At 45.3% G+C, this 15,376-nt stretch overlaps 1 protein-coding gene across 1 annotated transcript in view; it reads left to right on the forward strand.

Moving 5' to 3' along the window:
* The window catches only part of GLP1R (glucagon like peptide 1 receptor), a 347,609-nt gene that overhangs the window by 325,939 nt on the left and 6,294 nt on the right, over positions 1–15,376 (forward strand). The window contains exons 9-10 of the mRNA XM_066595302.1: positions 6,568–6,637; positions 8,679–8,767. Of these exons, the coding sequence (XP_066451399.1) occupies positions 6,568–6,637; positions 8,679–8,767 (159 nt within the window). The remainder of the gene's footprint in view (positions 1–6,567; positions 6,638–8,678; positions 8,768–15,376) is intronic.

Consider the following 15,376-nt stretch of genomic DNA (forward strand, 5'->3'; position numbering starts at 1 on the left):
CTCTCTATGTCTATCTATCATTTTCTCTGGGCCTCTCTATTGCTCTCTCTGTCTATCGCTCTTGTTCTGTCTGTCTATCACTCTCTCTCTCGTTCTGTCTGTCTATTGCTCTTTCTCTCTATTGCCATCTCTATATTTGTCTCTCTATCGCTCTCTGTCTCTCTACACTCTCTCTGTCTGTTTCTGTTTCTCTATCACTATCTTTGTCTATTGTTCTCTCTTTCTGTCTGTCTCTATTTCTCTCTCTGTTTCTCTATCACTCTCTCTGTCTGTTTCTCTATTGCTCTCTTTCTGTCTGTTTCTCTATTGCTCTCTTTCTGTCTGTTTCTCTAACGTTCTCTCTGTCTGTCTCTCTAATGCTCTCTCTGTTTGTCTCTCTATCACTTTGTCTGTCTCTATCACTCTGTCTCTCTTTTGCTTTCTCTGTGTTTTTATCACTCTTTCTTTCACTGTCTCTCTATCGCTGTCTCTCTCTCTGCCTATCTGTCTATTGCTGTCTCTCTGTGTCTGTCTCTCTATCACTCTTTCTCTCACTGTCTCTCTCTCTCTTTCTCTCTCTCACTCTGTCTCTCTATTGCTCTCTCTATCTCCCACTCTGTCTCTTTATCACTCTTGGTTGGGCAGTGTCTGCTGCATTGCTACCAACGCTTCACTCATTCCAGCGCATGCCTGAAGCACAGCAGCGCCGCCCATAGACTTAACATTGTAACTGTCACCCCACCTGACAGTCCCTGAATGTATTAAACTCACATGTGATGATTTTCCGTCCGCGGTGAGCGTGTGTGCCATCTAATAACACCAACATCACCCACCAAAGCTACAGCAAAGGGGGCAAAGTGCGGGGCAAGAAAAAGCACGTAGGCTTATTTATATTAGATATATAGATCTAACAGGTTAGCCAGTTGTATCATATTGAGCCGTGGCATCATAGCCATAAAAGTGCAGAGGAAATTAGGTTCTTGCGTGTTTCAAGCCCTAATTCTTCAGAAGAAGTGAGACACTTACGCATTGTCAGCTTATATAGAGATCTAAGAGGTAAGACCGTTATATCACATTGAGCTGTGGTATCACAGCAATAGACATGCAGCAGACGTGAGTGAGATGCTTGCGTGTTTCAAGCCTTAATGCTTCGGAAGAAGTGAGAAACTTATGCATTTCATGCTATTACAGTCCTGAGGGTATGCCAGATGTAAGATACTTACAAATGTCACCATCCTATGAGTGTGTTAGATGTGAGATGCTTATGCTTTTTATACTATGAAAGCCCTAATGTGAGACAGTTATGCATGTTGAGCTCAGGGCTAGCGAATAAGAATCTGATGCGTTTTGAGCCATCATAGCTGTAAGTCTTCCCCAGAAATAAGACATTTATGGTTTTTGAGCTAACATAATCATACAGGTACACGGGATGTGAGACGCCTAAAAATGTCATAGCCCTATCCATATGCTGCTCTAGATGATGCTTACGCATTTTGAGCTTCCAGACACCTAAAAGTGAGAGTTACGATTGGATATTGAGCTATCATAGCCAAATAGGTAGTGCAGAAATGGCAGGCTTGCGCATTTCAAACTATGCCAGGTCTAATGCTTTCCAAAAAAAGAGACTCTAATGCGTTTCATGCTATGACAGTCCTAATGGTATGCCAGATGTAAGATACCCTATGGGCACGCTAGATGTTAGATGCTTATGCATTTCATGCTGTGACAGACCTAATATGAGACGGTTAGGCATTTTGAGTTATCTAAGGGTACGCAGATGAGAGCTGATGCGATTTGAGCCACAAGTGAGACACTTTTGCTTTTCACGCTAACCCATCGTACAGACACAAGAAGCAGGGGAATTAAAAATGTAATAGCCCAACTATATGGTGAACCAGAAGTAAGAAACTTACACATTTTGAGCTGTCTGGGACCTAAAACGTGAGACAGTTATGATATGATATTGAGCTATCATAGCCATAATAGTACACATACGCATTTCAAGCTCTACTAGCCCTAATGCTTCCAAGAAGTGAGATGCTAATGCGTTTCATGCTTTGACAATCCTAAGGATACACCAGTTGTGAGACAGTTATACATTTTGAGATTAAGGTGTGCAAATGAGAAGCTGACGCGTTTTTGAGCCATGACAGCTAAGAGAATACACCAGAAATAAGACCCATTTTGCACTAACATACGAGTACATCACAAATGACACATTTCAAGCCCTTCGTGATGACCAGTCCCGGCGCTGCTGGAGTAGTGGAGTCAACCTAATGAACCTTAAGGTGAACTTTTACTTTTGGGAAGTTGCTATGTGAAGAAGAATCTGAGCCTGAACAGATGGGCAGTTATGATGGAGAGTGGCAAGGGGTCAGTCATGGGGGGTATTTAGTGGCGGGCAACACCAGAAGGCGCAGCGTAAGACATGGAATACATGGTAACTCTCGGCCCGATGAGGTTTGTAGAGACGGCTTCTGCAGGTGTTAACGTTTCGCTCGGACTGTCTAATTCGCGATGCGTAACAAGAATTGTACCTACAAGAGGGAACAAGGCTGAACCTGATCGCAGCCAGGAGCGGGCTGCAGATTACATTGTAATCTCTATTCACACAGCATTTTTAATGCAAATTCCACAATCAAAAATCGGTGTCTGAATCTGCGCCAATTTAACATCCCATTGAGTTTAATGGGAATCGGCGCTGCAGTCATTTGCAGATTTTTCCACTTGCCATATCTTTGTCGCACATAGTATTAACACGTGAGAATCCCACTAGGGAAAACGAAACCATTGAAATCAACGGTATGCTTAACTCCCATTTTTTGGCTGTGATTTTCACGGTCGCAAAATGGGACAAAATCACATCCGTTTTGTGCCGGATTCACACAGGCGTATGCACATTTACACGTGTATTTGTCCCGCGTAGTTTCCAAACGGGGATTGCGTGTGTGTGTGCGCAACTGCTTTTTTTAATGCCCTTTTTGTGAACATTTGCGCAAATAAAATAAGGTAGGCCAGGGCTATGCCTCTTTTTTGCTTTTTGCTCTCCTGCCACTAGGGATACTAGTATACAGGGAAAATCATTATCCTGCAGCTACATACCTATTAACTAATTGTGGACCGACTCCCACACTGGTCGGGTCCCTTATGTTTCCCTAACTGGGGTCTGGTAGTGAGGGATAGTGGTCTATATGTGCTCCTTATAACACTCGTGCAAGAGAAAGGGAGCACAGTGAGGGGACTGATCAGTCGTCTGCATCTATGACGACTGACCTCTATATTGAGTTACCCTGAGTACCTAACCCCTCACTGACTTACTGAGTCCCGCGATATACGGGAACAGTTACCTTATTTGCTCTGGGTACTACTGTTATGCACATTCCCCCAGGGCTATATTCCATCAAAGAGGCCTATCATTTCTTCTATGTATCGAACACAGAAGGGTTAGATCCTTTGATCCTACTGTCTAAGGTCATCACCCTACAAACATAAGGACGTTACCTGCTCCTCTATCAAGGGATAGAGTATTGATTATCCTAATCATCAATATTAGCGAACCACGACCATCATTTCTTTTTCTCATTAAAGCTCGTTTTCATCTCCTAAAGATCCACTAAATTTGTGGTGAAACGCGTAGAGAAACGGAGCTTGTATACATTTAGGCCGGCCCTGGTCTCTTATTGGACCTAGGGTCCTGAGCCTTTATATACATCGAGAGTGTTTCTATATCTCACCAATCTATCCCTACCGCAGTGACACCATCCGTAGGGATTTTTTGTGACGTCACTATCACTTAGGGTGTTAGTTGAACCAAATACGGTTCCCCTTTCTCTTTATTTAAGAATCTGTGTATTGTCTGATGGGGACCAGTACTGGGTTCACAGTATTGTGTTGTGCCCGTAGGGTTTGTGGTTTTTAGAGAGTTATTATTAATAAAGTTTGATTTTAGAAGAGTCTTCTGTGAAAGGGCTTATATACTTTTTTAGACTCCCTTTGCCAATTTCTGTGAATTGCATGATACAAGCGTGATCCGTTTTTAACCCAAGTTACCATGGCAACCATAAATAAAAAAAACAAACCAAGGATGCAACTTTTTTTATTCTTGTAAAAGAATGCACACACAAAAGAAAGACGTTGTGTGGAAAAATCACAAATACACACAAAAATCGGAAGCAAAACTGCGCCAATTTATACAGGCCAAATTCGTAAATACCCGTGTGACGAAAGCAAATCTCCTTATCCCAGACAGAGTCTGACACAGATGAGTTGGCGTGGAAAAATGGTTGCTACATTGTAGAAACCTTACTGTTACAATGGCTATAGTGAGGAGGGGGGGCATATACTTTACTGCAAGCAGGGATGGAGACCACATAAAACTAATATAAGGGGTTCTCTCTGCTAATTCTGAGCCTTCGCGGCTTCAACAACCTGCAATTATCAATATTTGCGCACATGAAATATTTATGGGATCCCAGGGTGCGGATCTGCCGTGTACCCCTCCCTGTGAATTAATTAGCAGTAATGAGGATCCCCTTATCAAGGCCTTGTCAGGCTCGGGAGGGGAAAACATAATTACAATATCTGCACCAGGAGAAGAGCCTTGTGTGGCAGGTGATAAGCGGTGACATAATACTCATCCATCAGCCGCCCGTCACAAATAATACACTGCAGTATGCGCCATGCCCTCCAGGGAGACTCCACAGACTGCAGGTGCTGACAGACAAAACTTCATAGAAGAGCATTAGAGTTTAGTAAAACTATGAGAAGTGAGTAGAAGTGTGGAAGGATCCGTCTGTGTGGTACATACAGCAGTTGATAGCGCCCCCTATTTATCCATGTGTCGTCCCCCCCCCCTCCAGTATTAACAGCACAACAATGATTATTATTCATTTGATAAGTTTCAGTAGATTTCTTGCCTATTGTACTGATCTGGAGCAGCATCATGACTTAAACTCCAGTCACATCAAGAGCTGCAGCCACAATTCTGATGAGTCTTGGGTTTTTTTTCTCAATTTCCTGAATTTTATGCACTCTTTTCTCAGTTTCTTTCTCTTCCTTCCTTGTTCTTTCTTTTTTCCTTCCATCCCTTTCCTTCTTCATTCCTATCCCTTCCTTTCTTCCTCTTCCTTATTTTGTTCGTCCTTATTTCCTTCTTTACTTCCTCTACCTTCTTCCTCCTTCATTCTTTCCAATTTCTTCTTCCTCCCTTCCTTCCACTTCCTTCCTTCTTTCTCTTCCTTTTCCCTTCCTTCTTCCTTCCTTTTTTCCTCTTTCTTCCTGCCTTCCTTCATCTTTCCATTCTCTTCCTTCCTTCCACTTCCTTCCTCCTTCCTTCCTTCCTTCCTTCCTTCCCTCCTTCCTTCCTGCCTTCATCTTCCCATTCTCTTCCTTCCTTCCACTTCCGTTTATCTCCTTTCCTTCCCCTTCCTCTTTCCTTCCTTCCATAAATAGTTGAATTAATTTATAATGATAACTCTCATATATTTTGTATTTCGTTTCCTCACTATTTTCAAGATCTCTGCTTGCTGCTAGCGATTGGAAATATTCTTATTTACCTCCAGAGGCTGAACACCTTTCCTAATGCTCCTCACAGATGAGGGTCTGTTACAGTTGCATCCAGCCTTGACAATCCTCTGTAATATAAGCATCCAGACTAATACATTCCCTGCACTGATACATTGTAACAAACTATCAGAACAGACACATTTGTGCTGCTCGTGTGTTTGCTCCAGCTCCTCCACCTCTTCATGCAAACAAGAACATTCCTTCTCAATGAAAGCAAGAAGAGATCTTAAAAATGGGGAGGAATTGAAACCTGCAGAACATCTAGTGTATGAGGGTTAAAGGGGTTTAATGATATTTGAAGGGAAGGTTGACTTTTATTCCAGAACCAGCGCCACTCTATGGCCGAGCCTGGTATTACAGCCCAGCTCCATTCCCCTAGACTGATTGAGGAGGAGCAGCAGTGGTCTGCAGAATCCCCCCGGTACTCCCCCTGATTGCTTGTCACATAGATGATAACAGTTTGATAATAATTAAAGCCTAGCGGATTTATTCTTTGTGCGGCTTCTTACAACTACTTTAAATTGGATCGTTAAACTCCCATAAAGTGATTGGAGGAAGCAGCTGCCGCCATCTCCGGGGGATGATATAAACAAGGCGATCGCGGTTTGGCAGCAGCTGCTGTGCGGCGGGTTCATTCAAGCCTCGTCTTCCAAGCATTTCCTCTCGGTAGTATTGTAATCGCTTGCGCAGTACACAAAGGGGTTAACAAAGAATGGAACAACAGAATTGGCGCATTTCACTCCAACCTATAAAACGTGTTGTATTCTGTCTCTGGATCACACGTATTACGGCATGCAGAGATTGGCGCGGGATAGTTGCAGCATCAACATGTCAGCTGACACAACAGGCAGCGCACAAATCATTGCAGATGGATGGACTCCATTCGTTTCGCTGCCAGCATGCAGCCTGCCAGCGTCTGACCGAAACGCGTTCATCTCTTACTAAATCATCAAGAAAACAGGCGCATTTGTCTGAATTTGGGCTTTTAGCTCCGGCTATTAAATCATTGTGTTTTCTCTGTAGCTGCTGGACTCGGAATTATAATATGAACTACTGGCTCATCATCCGCCTGCCGATCCTCATCGCCATCGGGGTGAGTTGTCAGTGACTATTCCACCTCCCTCATATTGCCAAACAGCAACAGTCTGCCACCTGCTGTTCTCCAGCTGGGATGAAGCTGCAGCCTGCGGCTCTCAGGACATGCTGGGAGTTATAGTTCCACAACTGGTGCGGAATCAGACCTCTAAATGACAGTAGTATAACAGTCAGTGAATAGCATCCTGGATGCGGTGTGACAGTCCCTAATGTCCTGCAGAAGTAGACGGGAATGGCGTAAACTTAAATGCAGTTCATACCCACCTCTTTTGCTTCCCCTGCCACTTTGGTCCACGCTGCTCCTGCCTCACACTCATTTTAGGGTGGCATGTAATTGCTGCGGTCAATCAATGGTTTCAGCCATGCCAACACTGTGGCTGAGTATTGGGCACACTGTTCACATGGCAGGGTGGTGCTACCTGGAGGAGAGAAGGGGACGGGAGCAGCGCAGACTAATACAGCATGGGGGGGTATAGGCTGGCCCTTTATTTTACTGCATCAAAGTGGCATTATTGAGCAAAAGCACGTGGGCCATTAGTTCTGAGTGGGGCAATTATTCAATGGGGCACTATTACTGTGAGGGGTCACTAAAGGGCTCTTTTACTGCGAGGGAGTCACTGAGGGGGACTAATACTGTGAATGGAGTCACTAGGGGGCAGTAATATTATGAGAGGGTTACTTAGGGACGCTATTGCTGTGAGGGGGACACTAAGGGGCACTCTTACTGTGAGGGGGACACTAAGGGATACTATTACTGTAAAGGAATGACTGAGGGGCACTATAACTATGAGGGAGTCACTAAGAGGCACTATTACTGTGTGGAGATCACTGAGGAACACTGTTGCTATGAGGAGGATAGTACAAGACACTATTACTATAAGGGGGGTACTAAGAGGCACTATTACACTTAAGCGATCACTGAGGAACACTGTTGCTGTGAGGAGGATACTATAAGACACTATTATAAGGGGGGCACTAAGAGGCAATATTACTGTGCGGGTGTCAGTAAGAGGCACTATTATATGAGGTCAGTAGAGGCACTATTACTATGAGAAGGTCACTAAGGGGCACTATTACTGTGAGGGTCATAAGGGGCAATATTACTGTGAGGGGGTCACTAAGGAGCACTATTATGTGAGTGGGTCAGTAAGGAGCACTGTTATGTGACAGGGTCAGTAGGGGGCACTATTGCTGTGAGGGAGTCAATAAGGGGCACTATTACTGTGAGGGGGTCACTAAGGAGCACTATTATGTGAGGGGGTCAGTAAGGAGCACTATTATGTGACAGGGTCAGTAGGGGGGCACTATTACTGTGAGGGGGTCACTAAGGCACACTATTATTGTGAGAGAGTCATTAAAGGGCACTAATATTGTGAGGGTGACACTATGAGGCACTATTAGGCTGGGATCCTACGGGACGGATTTCCAGTGGAATTCTCGCGGATTGGCCGCACCGAAAATCCGCGTGAATTCCACTGGAAAACCGCAGCTGCGGGTTTTGGAGCAGCTTCACCACCTGCATTTCCGCTGTGACCCTCCCCATAAAGAGGCTGCTTCGGGAAAAAAAGAATCGACATGCTGCGTCTTTAATTTCCGTGCCGCATGGCCGTTTCCACATGGTTTGGCTGCAACGGATTGGCCGCAGCATGTGGACGAGATTTTTGCAAAATCTCGTCCACTTTTCTGGCTAATCTTGGGCTTAGGAGCCGTGGGTGGACAATCCACACAGAGATTCTGCAGCAAATCCGTTCCGTGTGAACCCGGCATTACAGTGAGAAGATATAATGAGCGGGGCTTAGCATAAAAGCATGTGACCTAACATAAAGTAATTTGTTGTAGCGCTAGGCAAGCCCCTCTATTCATTGTATAACAGCGGGGCGGTGTGATTAGTCCCATACAGACTCCATCTACAGAACTACATAACCTTGGAAGTACACCATTCCGGACTGTAGGAAAGCTGGATGACAACTGCGGGGTCACGAGTGAGGCAGGAGGCACAGGCGGCGACACATTATTAATCTCCCTCCTTATGCACACAGGTGAATTTCGTCATCTTCATTCGAGTTATCTGTATCATCATATCAAAGCTGCAAGCAAATCTGATGTGTAGAACCGACACTAAGTGCAGGTAAGTTGCCCTTTCACAGGTGCCGTGGGGGCCACCATCGTGTGTGCATGGAGCCTTACTATATGCATCACGTCCACCTACATACAGTGTTACCAATTATAAAGGAACGGAATGTTATATAATAATCTGCCTAATTACTGAAGCTCTCCAGGCTCCTCCCCCTTTTTGATGCACCTTTCCTAACTATGATGCAGTTGCCTTTCTTCTCTCACAGTGGGGTCTTCTCTTGGCTTTCCATACACTGATGTCTAGCTGTGCTTGTGTTTACTAACTTCAGCAAATCTGAGCAAGCAGAGCTGAAGTATAAAGCATGGTGGCAAGAAAAAGCTGAGGAAGTTGAGTTCAGACTTCCTTAGACTCCAAAAGACATTGCGGCTATTCTGGAATCACTGATCAGTTTTGAACAAACTGAAATGGTAGAACCTCGGGGCTTCATCTCAGCCAAACCCACTTAAATTCTTTCCTTTCTTCTTCTTCCTTTTCCTTTCTTTCGTTCCTTCCTTATTTTTGCTTTTCCTTTCACTTCTTTTAAAAAGGACAAAGAAGAAAGAACAAGAATCTTTTTCCTACTTTTTCCACTCCATTCTTTTTCTTTTTCCATCTTCTTATTTTTCAGTCTCCTACCCATTTCTCCTTTTTCTTATTTTCCTCTTTTTTACTTTTCTCCTCCTCCTCCTCCTCCTTCTCCTTCTTTTCCCTTATATTTGCATCTTCTGCTTTTTGCCTTTTTCCTTCTTTTTCACACTTTTACTTTTCCTTCTTTTTCCATATTTCACCTCCTTTTCCTATTTATTTTTCCTTCTTCTCTTTTCTTCCAATTTTCTCCCATTTTGCTTCTTTTTCATTTTCTCCTTTTCCTCTTCTGCTTCCTCTTCCTTTTTTTCTTCCTTTTTTTTCTTTTCATTAACTTTGCCTTAAAGGGGTTTTGTCTTTAAAAAAAAGGTATCTAAACTTACCTATTCCTTCCCTGCCTGTCTCCTTATCACGTCTTCTCCTGTTTGAGCTTCTCCAGTGCCCCAGGTCAGCTTACTGCAGGCTGGGCCCAGCTTGCTATGAGGGCTGCTTATCACAAATTCCTTCCGGTTGGGTCAGTGAAGGTCACATCCCTGTGCTGTAGCTTCACTGCCTAGGAAGGAATTGTAATATTTCAGAGACAGCTCTCTTGAACAATCTCTGAAGAAGATAGGCAGTCCCCCTGCTGAGCTGTGAGCTGTGACATAACGTACATTGGAAGACTGCCAACCAAATGTACGTAACCTCACAGGAAGGAGAGGAATCAGGCAGCTGGAGGTGAAGTGACCCCCTGGACTGCAGGAGACAGGAGAAGATAGGGGAGGTGAAGATCTGGTAAGTAGACTGATGGGAGAGGAACAGATAAGTATAGAATTTTTCTTTTTTAGTGACAGAACCCCTTTAAAAACAACTCAATAATGCTTGGATACACTTCTATGTGTTATAGAGGGCTTTATGGGAAGGGTGGGGGAACGTTCCAGCTTAGTTTGAACTAATTCAAACCGAATCCAACTTTTTGTCCAAATTTGGTGAACCAGCCAAACCAAACTTATACAGAAGTTCACTCACCACCATCGCTGCTCATAGCTGTCTTCTAATGGAGCTGAAACGCAAAGCAGCCGAGCAACCAAAGGTTGGCCATGTGTGATGTCATAAACCGGCTACATCACCCCTCTCTACATGTCTTTCAATAGCAGAAAGCAGAGGGTTGTGCCAATGGGCTGGCTGAGAGTCCTGGGAGCTTGCTGTGGTAATGACACCAGCTTGTAGGATGGGAAGGAGACCACAGACTGGGAGACATGAAATCTAGCACACTGTTTAGATGGAAGGAGAGTCACATGGATAGCGATACATTGTTGCTACACAGTGATACATTGTTTCATCCAGCTGTATTGGGGAAGAGCACACTATGTAACCAGTTAGACAAAATCCACAACAACCCTAAAACTTTTCTTCCACAATGTCCCAAATTAGCTAAAAAGAGCCAATAACTCCAGCTGATGACTGCTGCAGCTCGTCGCAGTGTAACAGTTAGTGTTGTAGTTACATCACTGTACCAATGAGCAATGATCCCTTCCGAAATGAAGCTGTAATGATCCCGGTAATGGAACAGTTTATATTCAGGAAGATGGAGCGGCCGTCACCGCCCCGACCATGAATCTTGAGCCGTCCCCACGTTCTGCTGAGTGCGCCTTTTACCGTAAAGGCTCTCCCAGGACGCAGCGGCAGAGATCGGGTTATGGGCTCCATCCCCTTTAATGGAGGTGGAGGGAGAGTAAAGAGGAATGGAGAACATTACAAGAATTAATTCCAGCACAAGCCAAGCAAATAAATATCGGATGAGAGGATTGTGCTGAAGCCGCAGGAAGGTAGAGAGAAAACGACTCATCACCTTCACTGCGCCGACCTGCGTGCGAAGAGCTGATACCAGCGAACGGGGAGGAAGGGGGAAATTACACAATAACCAATGTTGTAAATAGGCAGACTGATAGGAATGAAGAAGTACAAATCCCCGCTGCTTTCTCCTGCACTCGCTCATCCATCTCCTGAAATACTCTGCACTGCTGGGGCACTATGTAACCACATAGGTAACATTCTAGGGAATCAGCTTACTCCTCTCCTAAAATACTCTGTGCTGCTGTAGACCCCACTGTTTCCACAAAGTAACTCTAAACCAGTAGCATTCTACAAGCTCAGCATGTTCATCTCCTGAAATACTTAGTGCTGCTGGGGGCAGACTGCCTCCATTGTGTACAGTAGCTCTTACCCTGCCACCTCCCACAAGATCAGCTGCTTCCTCTCTGGACATACTCTGCGCTGCTGAATACCTGCTTCTTCCAATATACAATTCTCAGTTTTGTGACCTCTCATCAGCCCCCATCCTGAAATACTCAGCACACCCACATTCTGAAACACTCTGTGCTGCTGTGAAACCCATCGATTCCACTATGCAACTCTAAATTAGTAACATTCTTCATGTTCATCTCCTAAAATACTCTGTGCTGCTGTGAGCCTCCACCTTTTGAAGTACAAGGGGTTGGACAAAAATATGGAAACACCATAAGAAATGCATGGGATTTTAATCATTAACACTTAGCTGTCCTTTTGACCCCTGCTTGGCTTTAGAGCTTTCCTGCCACATTTGTGTTTACTTCACCTCTTGCCCTGCTCAGGGTGGTTTTGGGAGGCTTTGATTGGCTCAAAGCCCTGACCACTGGAACCTTGATGCTCAGGCAGATGTTCAATCTGCGGTAATAAGACATCATCTGTGTCCTATTACCTCCACTTAAGTTACATGGGATTATAAATCCTATTTCAATAAGACATATAAAACCGATTTTTAAAGCAAGCACTTCGTACAGTGTTTCCATATTTTTGTCCACCCCCTGTATATCACTGCACTCGTCTCCTAAAATACTCCATGCTACTTGGAAACTGGCTCCATCCACTGTGTAACTGCATTCCTCTCCTAGTGCAAAAGACAGGGGCCACAGCAGCACAGAGTGTTTCAGGAATATTCTCTGTGCTGCTGCAGGGCTCTGCTCCTCCCACTGCCATACTCTGTCTTACTTCCCACAAGGTCAGCACACTTATTTTAACTTGGAGTTTTCCAGTTATATACTATTACTGGCCTATAGAAGCTTCACTCCTCCTGCTGTGTAACTCTCTGACCTCCCACGCGTCGGCCCACTCCTCTCCTGAAATACTCTGTGCTGCTGATCTAATTGTTTACAATGTCTTCTGTACAAATATTTGTGACTTTCCCCAATTTCTTTCAGGGGTCCCTTAAACCTTCCTATTTTTCCGGCTCCTCCATTCTTTTGGTTCTCGCCCTCACGTTGTCGTGTAATGTCATGTATGCAGGTTTATTGCCTTTCTTCTTAATGACGATCCTGTGCGTCTCTCCTGACATTTCCGATAAATGTTGCGCTGATGGTTATCTTCTCCCTCGTCTCACCCTTACCGCTTGTAGAATTAAGGCTCACCTCCCCGAGGCTGCAGGTCACCGAGTTATTGAGGATAACAGGATCCGTTATATTCTCTCTTCTCCCACAGTCTGTACAGGAAGATATCTTATGGCTCTGAGCTTCCTGGCTCCTGAATACAATTCCAGGGCTGCAGTAAAGTTTGACACCCACAGAGGCAGAGAGCAAAAGAGAGGCGGTCGCTGCAAATAACAGCACAGATCTAAACTGATCAATCCCTGGATTAGGGACAGCTGGAACGTGGCATCTTGTGACCAGTAATGTGGTACAATATGATGGCCGTGCCACGATCTGCTCTCAGATAATGTGCTGAACTTTCCTCCGCGGAGCAGATGGCAACATTTGTCACTCATGGGTAAATGTGGTGACTTGAGTGACTTTGACCGCTGGCAGATGGTTGGTGCCCGGAGTTGTGTTGCCAGTATTTCTGAAACAGTCGCACTTGTTGACCGCTCCCATACCAGGGTATGAAGAGTGAACCAAGACTGGTTGGACCATCAACAGACATCTGGCAGAAGATCATACGGCGGCAGTGGTTGATCCTAGAGGCGAGCACCAGGTGGCATGTCTGATATCTGAGCAACCACGTGCCACAGTGAACCCACTGACCCAGCAGTGCAACAGTGACTAAGTTAGACACATTTCCACAATGACCATGCTGCCGTTGACTGGGATTCAATAGTTGAAGACCAACAAAGGTGTCCCTGATGACCGCAAGTCATCATCAACACCTAATATAAGCCCAAAAGAGACATCAATGGACTTTGGACACATGGCAGAAGGTGATTTGGAGTAATGAGTCCTGTTCCCTGCATGGTGTAATCAGCATGAAGCCGTATCCCATGGGCGCACCATTGGGGTTCAACAGGTCGGTGGTGGTGGTGTCATGGTGTGGAGAGTATTTTCCTCGCATGGCCTAGGACCGTTGGTCATCATACAAAGTCTTTGAATTGTGAACGATACTGGGACCTGTTACTGGCCATCTGCCCCCATACCTTCAGGAAGTCTTCCCCGACCACAGCGCCATCTCTCAGCAGGACAACCCTCCGTGTCATTGAGCTCGGATCGCTAAGGAGATGGCAGCAATCCCTTGCAGCTGTGCAGCCTTCGGCCGTCTCTACATGGACGTTAAACCAGTGTGAATTCTGTCCCGTCCAGAACAGACAGAACTCCTACAGAAAAGGAATCCGTTCATATGATAAATCTCTGCATGCCATTTTTTTCGTGTGACTCTCGTATGATAATAGGGCATGTAATGTACGCTGTCCTGCACCCCGCACAGCATGTGGATGGCGTGTCCGTGTGCTGGGTGATGTGGGTTTCACCTGACAGTCTCTGGCGCAACTTGCTAAAGCCTATGTAAATAGGGCCACCATTGCTAGCGGGGGCCACAGGGTTCAGTATTAGGCCCCATTCTGTTCAATATATTTATTAATGACCTGATAGAGGGGCTGCACAGCAAAATATCAGTATCTGCAGATGATACAAAATTATACAATATAATTAATGCAACGGAGGACAATGTGCGGCTACAAACGGACCGAGATAAGCCGGGGGCTTGGGCAGAAAAATGGCAAATGAAGTTCAATGTGGATAAATGTAAGACTATGCACATGGGCAGGAGAAACGGATGTCACCAATATACACTAAATGGGGTACTGCTAGGGAAAAGTGATATGGAAAAAGACCTGGGGGTACTGGTGGACTGTAGACTAAACTGGAGTAACCAATGCCAGTCAGCTGCTGCAAAAGCAAATAAAGTATTGGGGTGCATTAAAAGAGGAATAGGGGCGAAGGATGAGAACATTATCCTTCCACTATATAAGACACTTGTCAGGCCTCACAGGGAATACTGCGCACAGTTCTGGTCACCGGTGCTCAGGAAAGATGTTACGGTGCTGGAGGGGGTTCAAAGAAGAGCAACTAAACTAATACATGGAATGACGGGACTGGAATACCCAGAGAGGCACCAAAATTGGGATTATTTACTCTAGAAAAAAGACGGCTAAGGGACGACCAAATAACCATGTATAAGTACATGAGGGGACAATACAAGGATCTCTCCCATGATCTGTTTATACCCAGGACTGCGATGGTAACAAGAGGGCATCCGCTACGTCTAGAGGAAAGCAGGTTTCATCACCAACATAGAAAGGGGTTCCCGCTACGGATTCTACATGTAGAATCTGCAGCGGGTCCCTCCTGCCCCGCGGACATGAGCGCCGAAAATAGAAATAAATGAGAATAAACTTACCTCCGATCCGCTCCGTTTCTTCTCTTCGCGGCGGCGTCATCTTCTCTCGTCGCGGCCGGATCTTCATTCTTCGGCTCGACGGATGTGCACGATGACGTCGGTGACGTGTCCCGCGCATGCGCCGGGCCGAAGCAAAATGATCCGGCCGCGGCTGAGAGAAGATGGCGCGGCGCCGAAGAGAAGAAACGGAGCGGGTAAGTAAAATATGATTTTTGTGTCCCGCGGATCCGGACGGCTTCCATAGGCTTCAATAGAAGCCCGCGGGAGCCGTCCCCGCGGGAGACCCGCATGAAAATGGAGCATGGTCCAGATTTTTTCATGCTCCATTTTTTTTAAAATCACTTTTATTGACGATCC

Source organism: Eleutherodactylus coqui, chromosome 3 (assembly GCF_035609145.1).
Source record: "Eleutherodactylus coqui strain aEleCoq1 chromosome 3, aEleCoq1.hap1, whole genome shotgun sequence".
NCBI classification, from domain to species: Eukaryota; Metazoa; Chordata; class Amphibia; order Anura; family Eleutherodactylidae; genus Eleutherodactylus; species Eleutherodactylus coqui.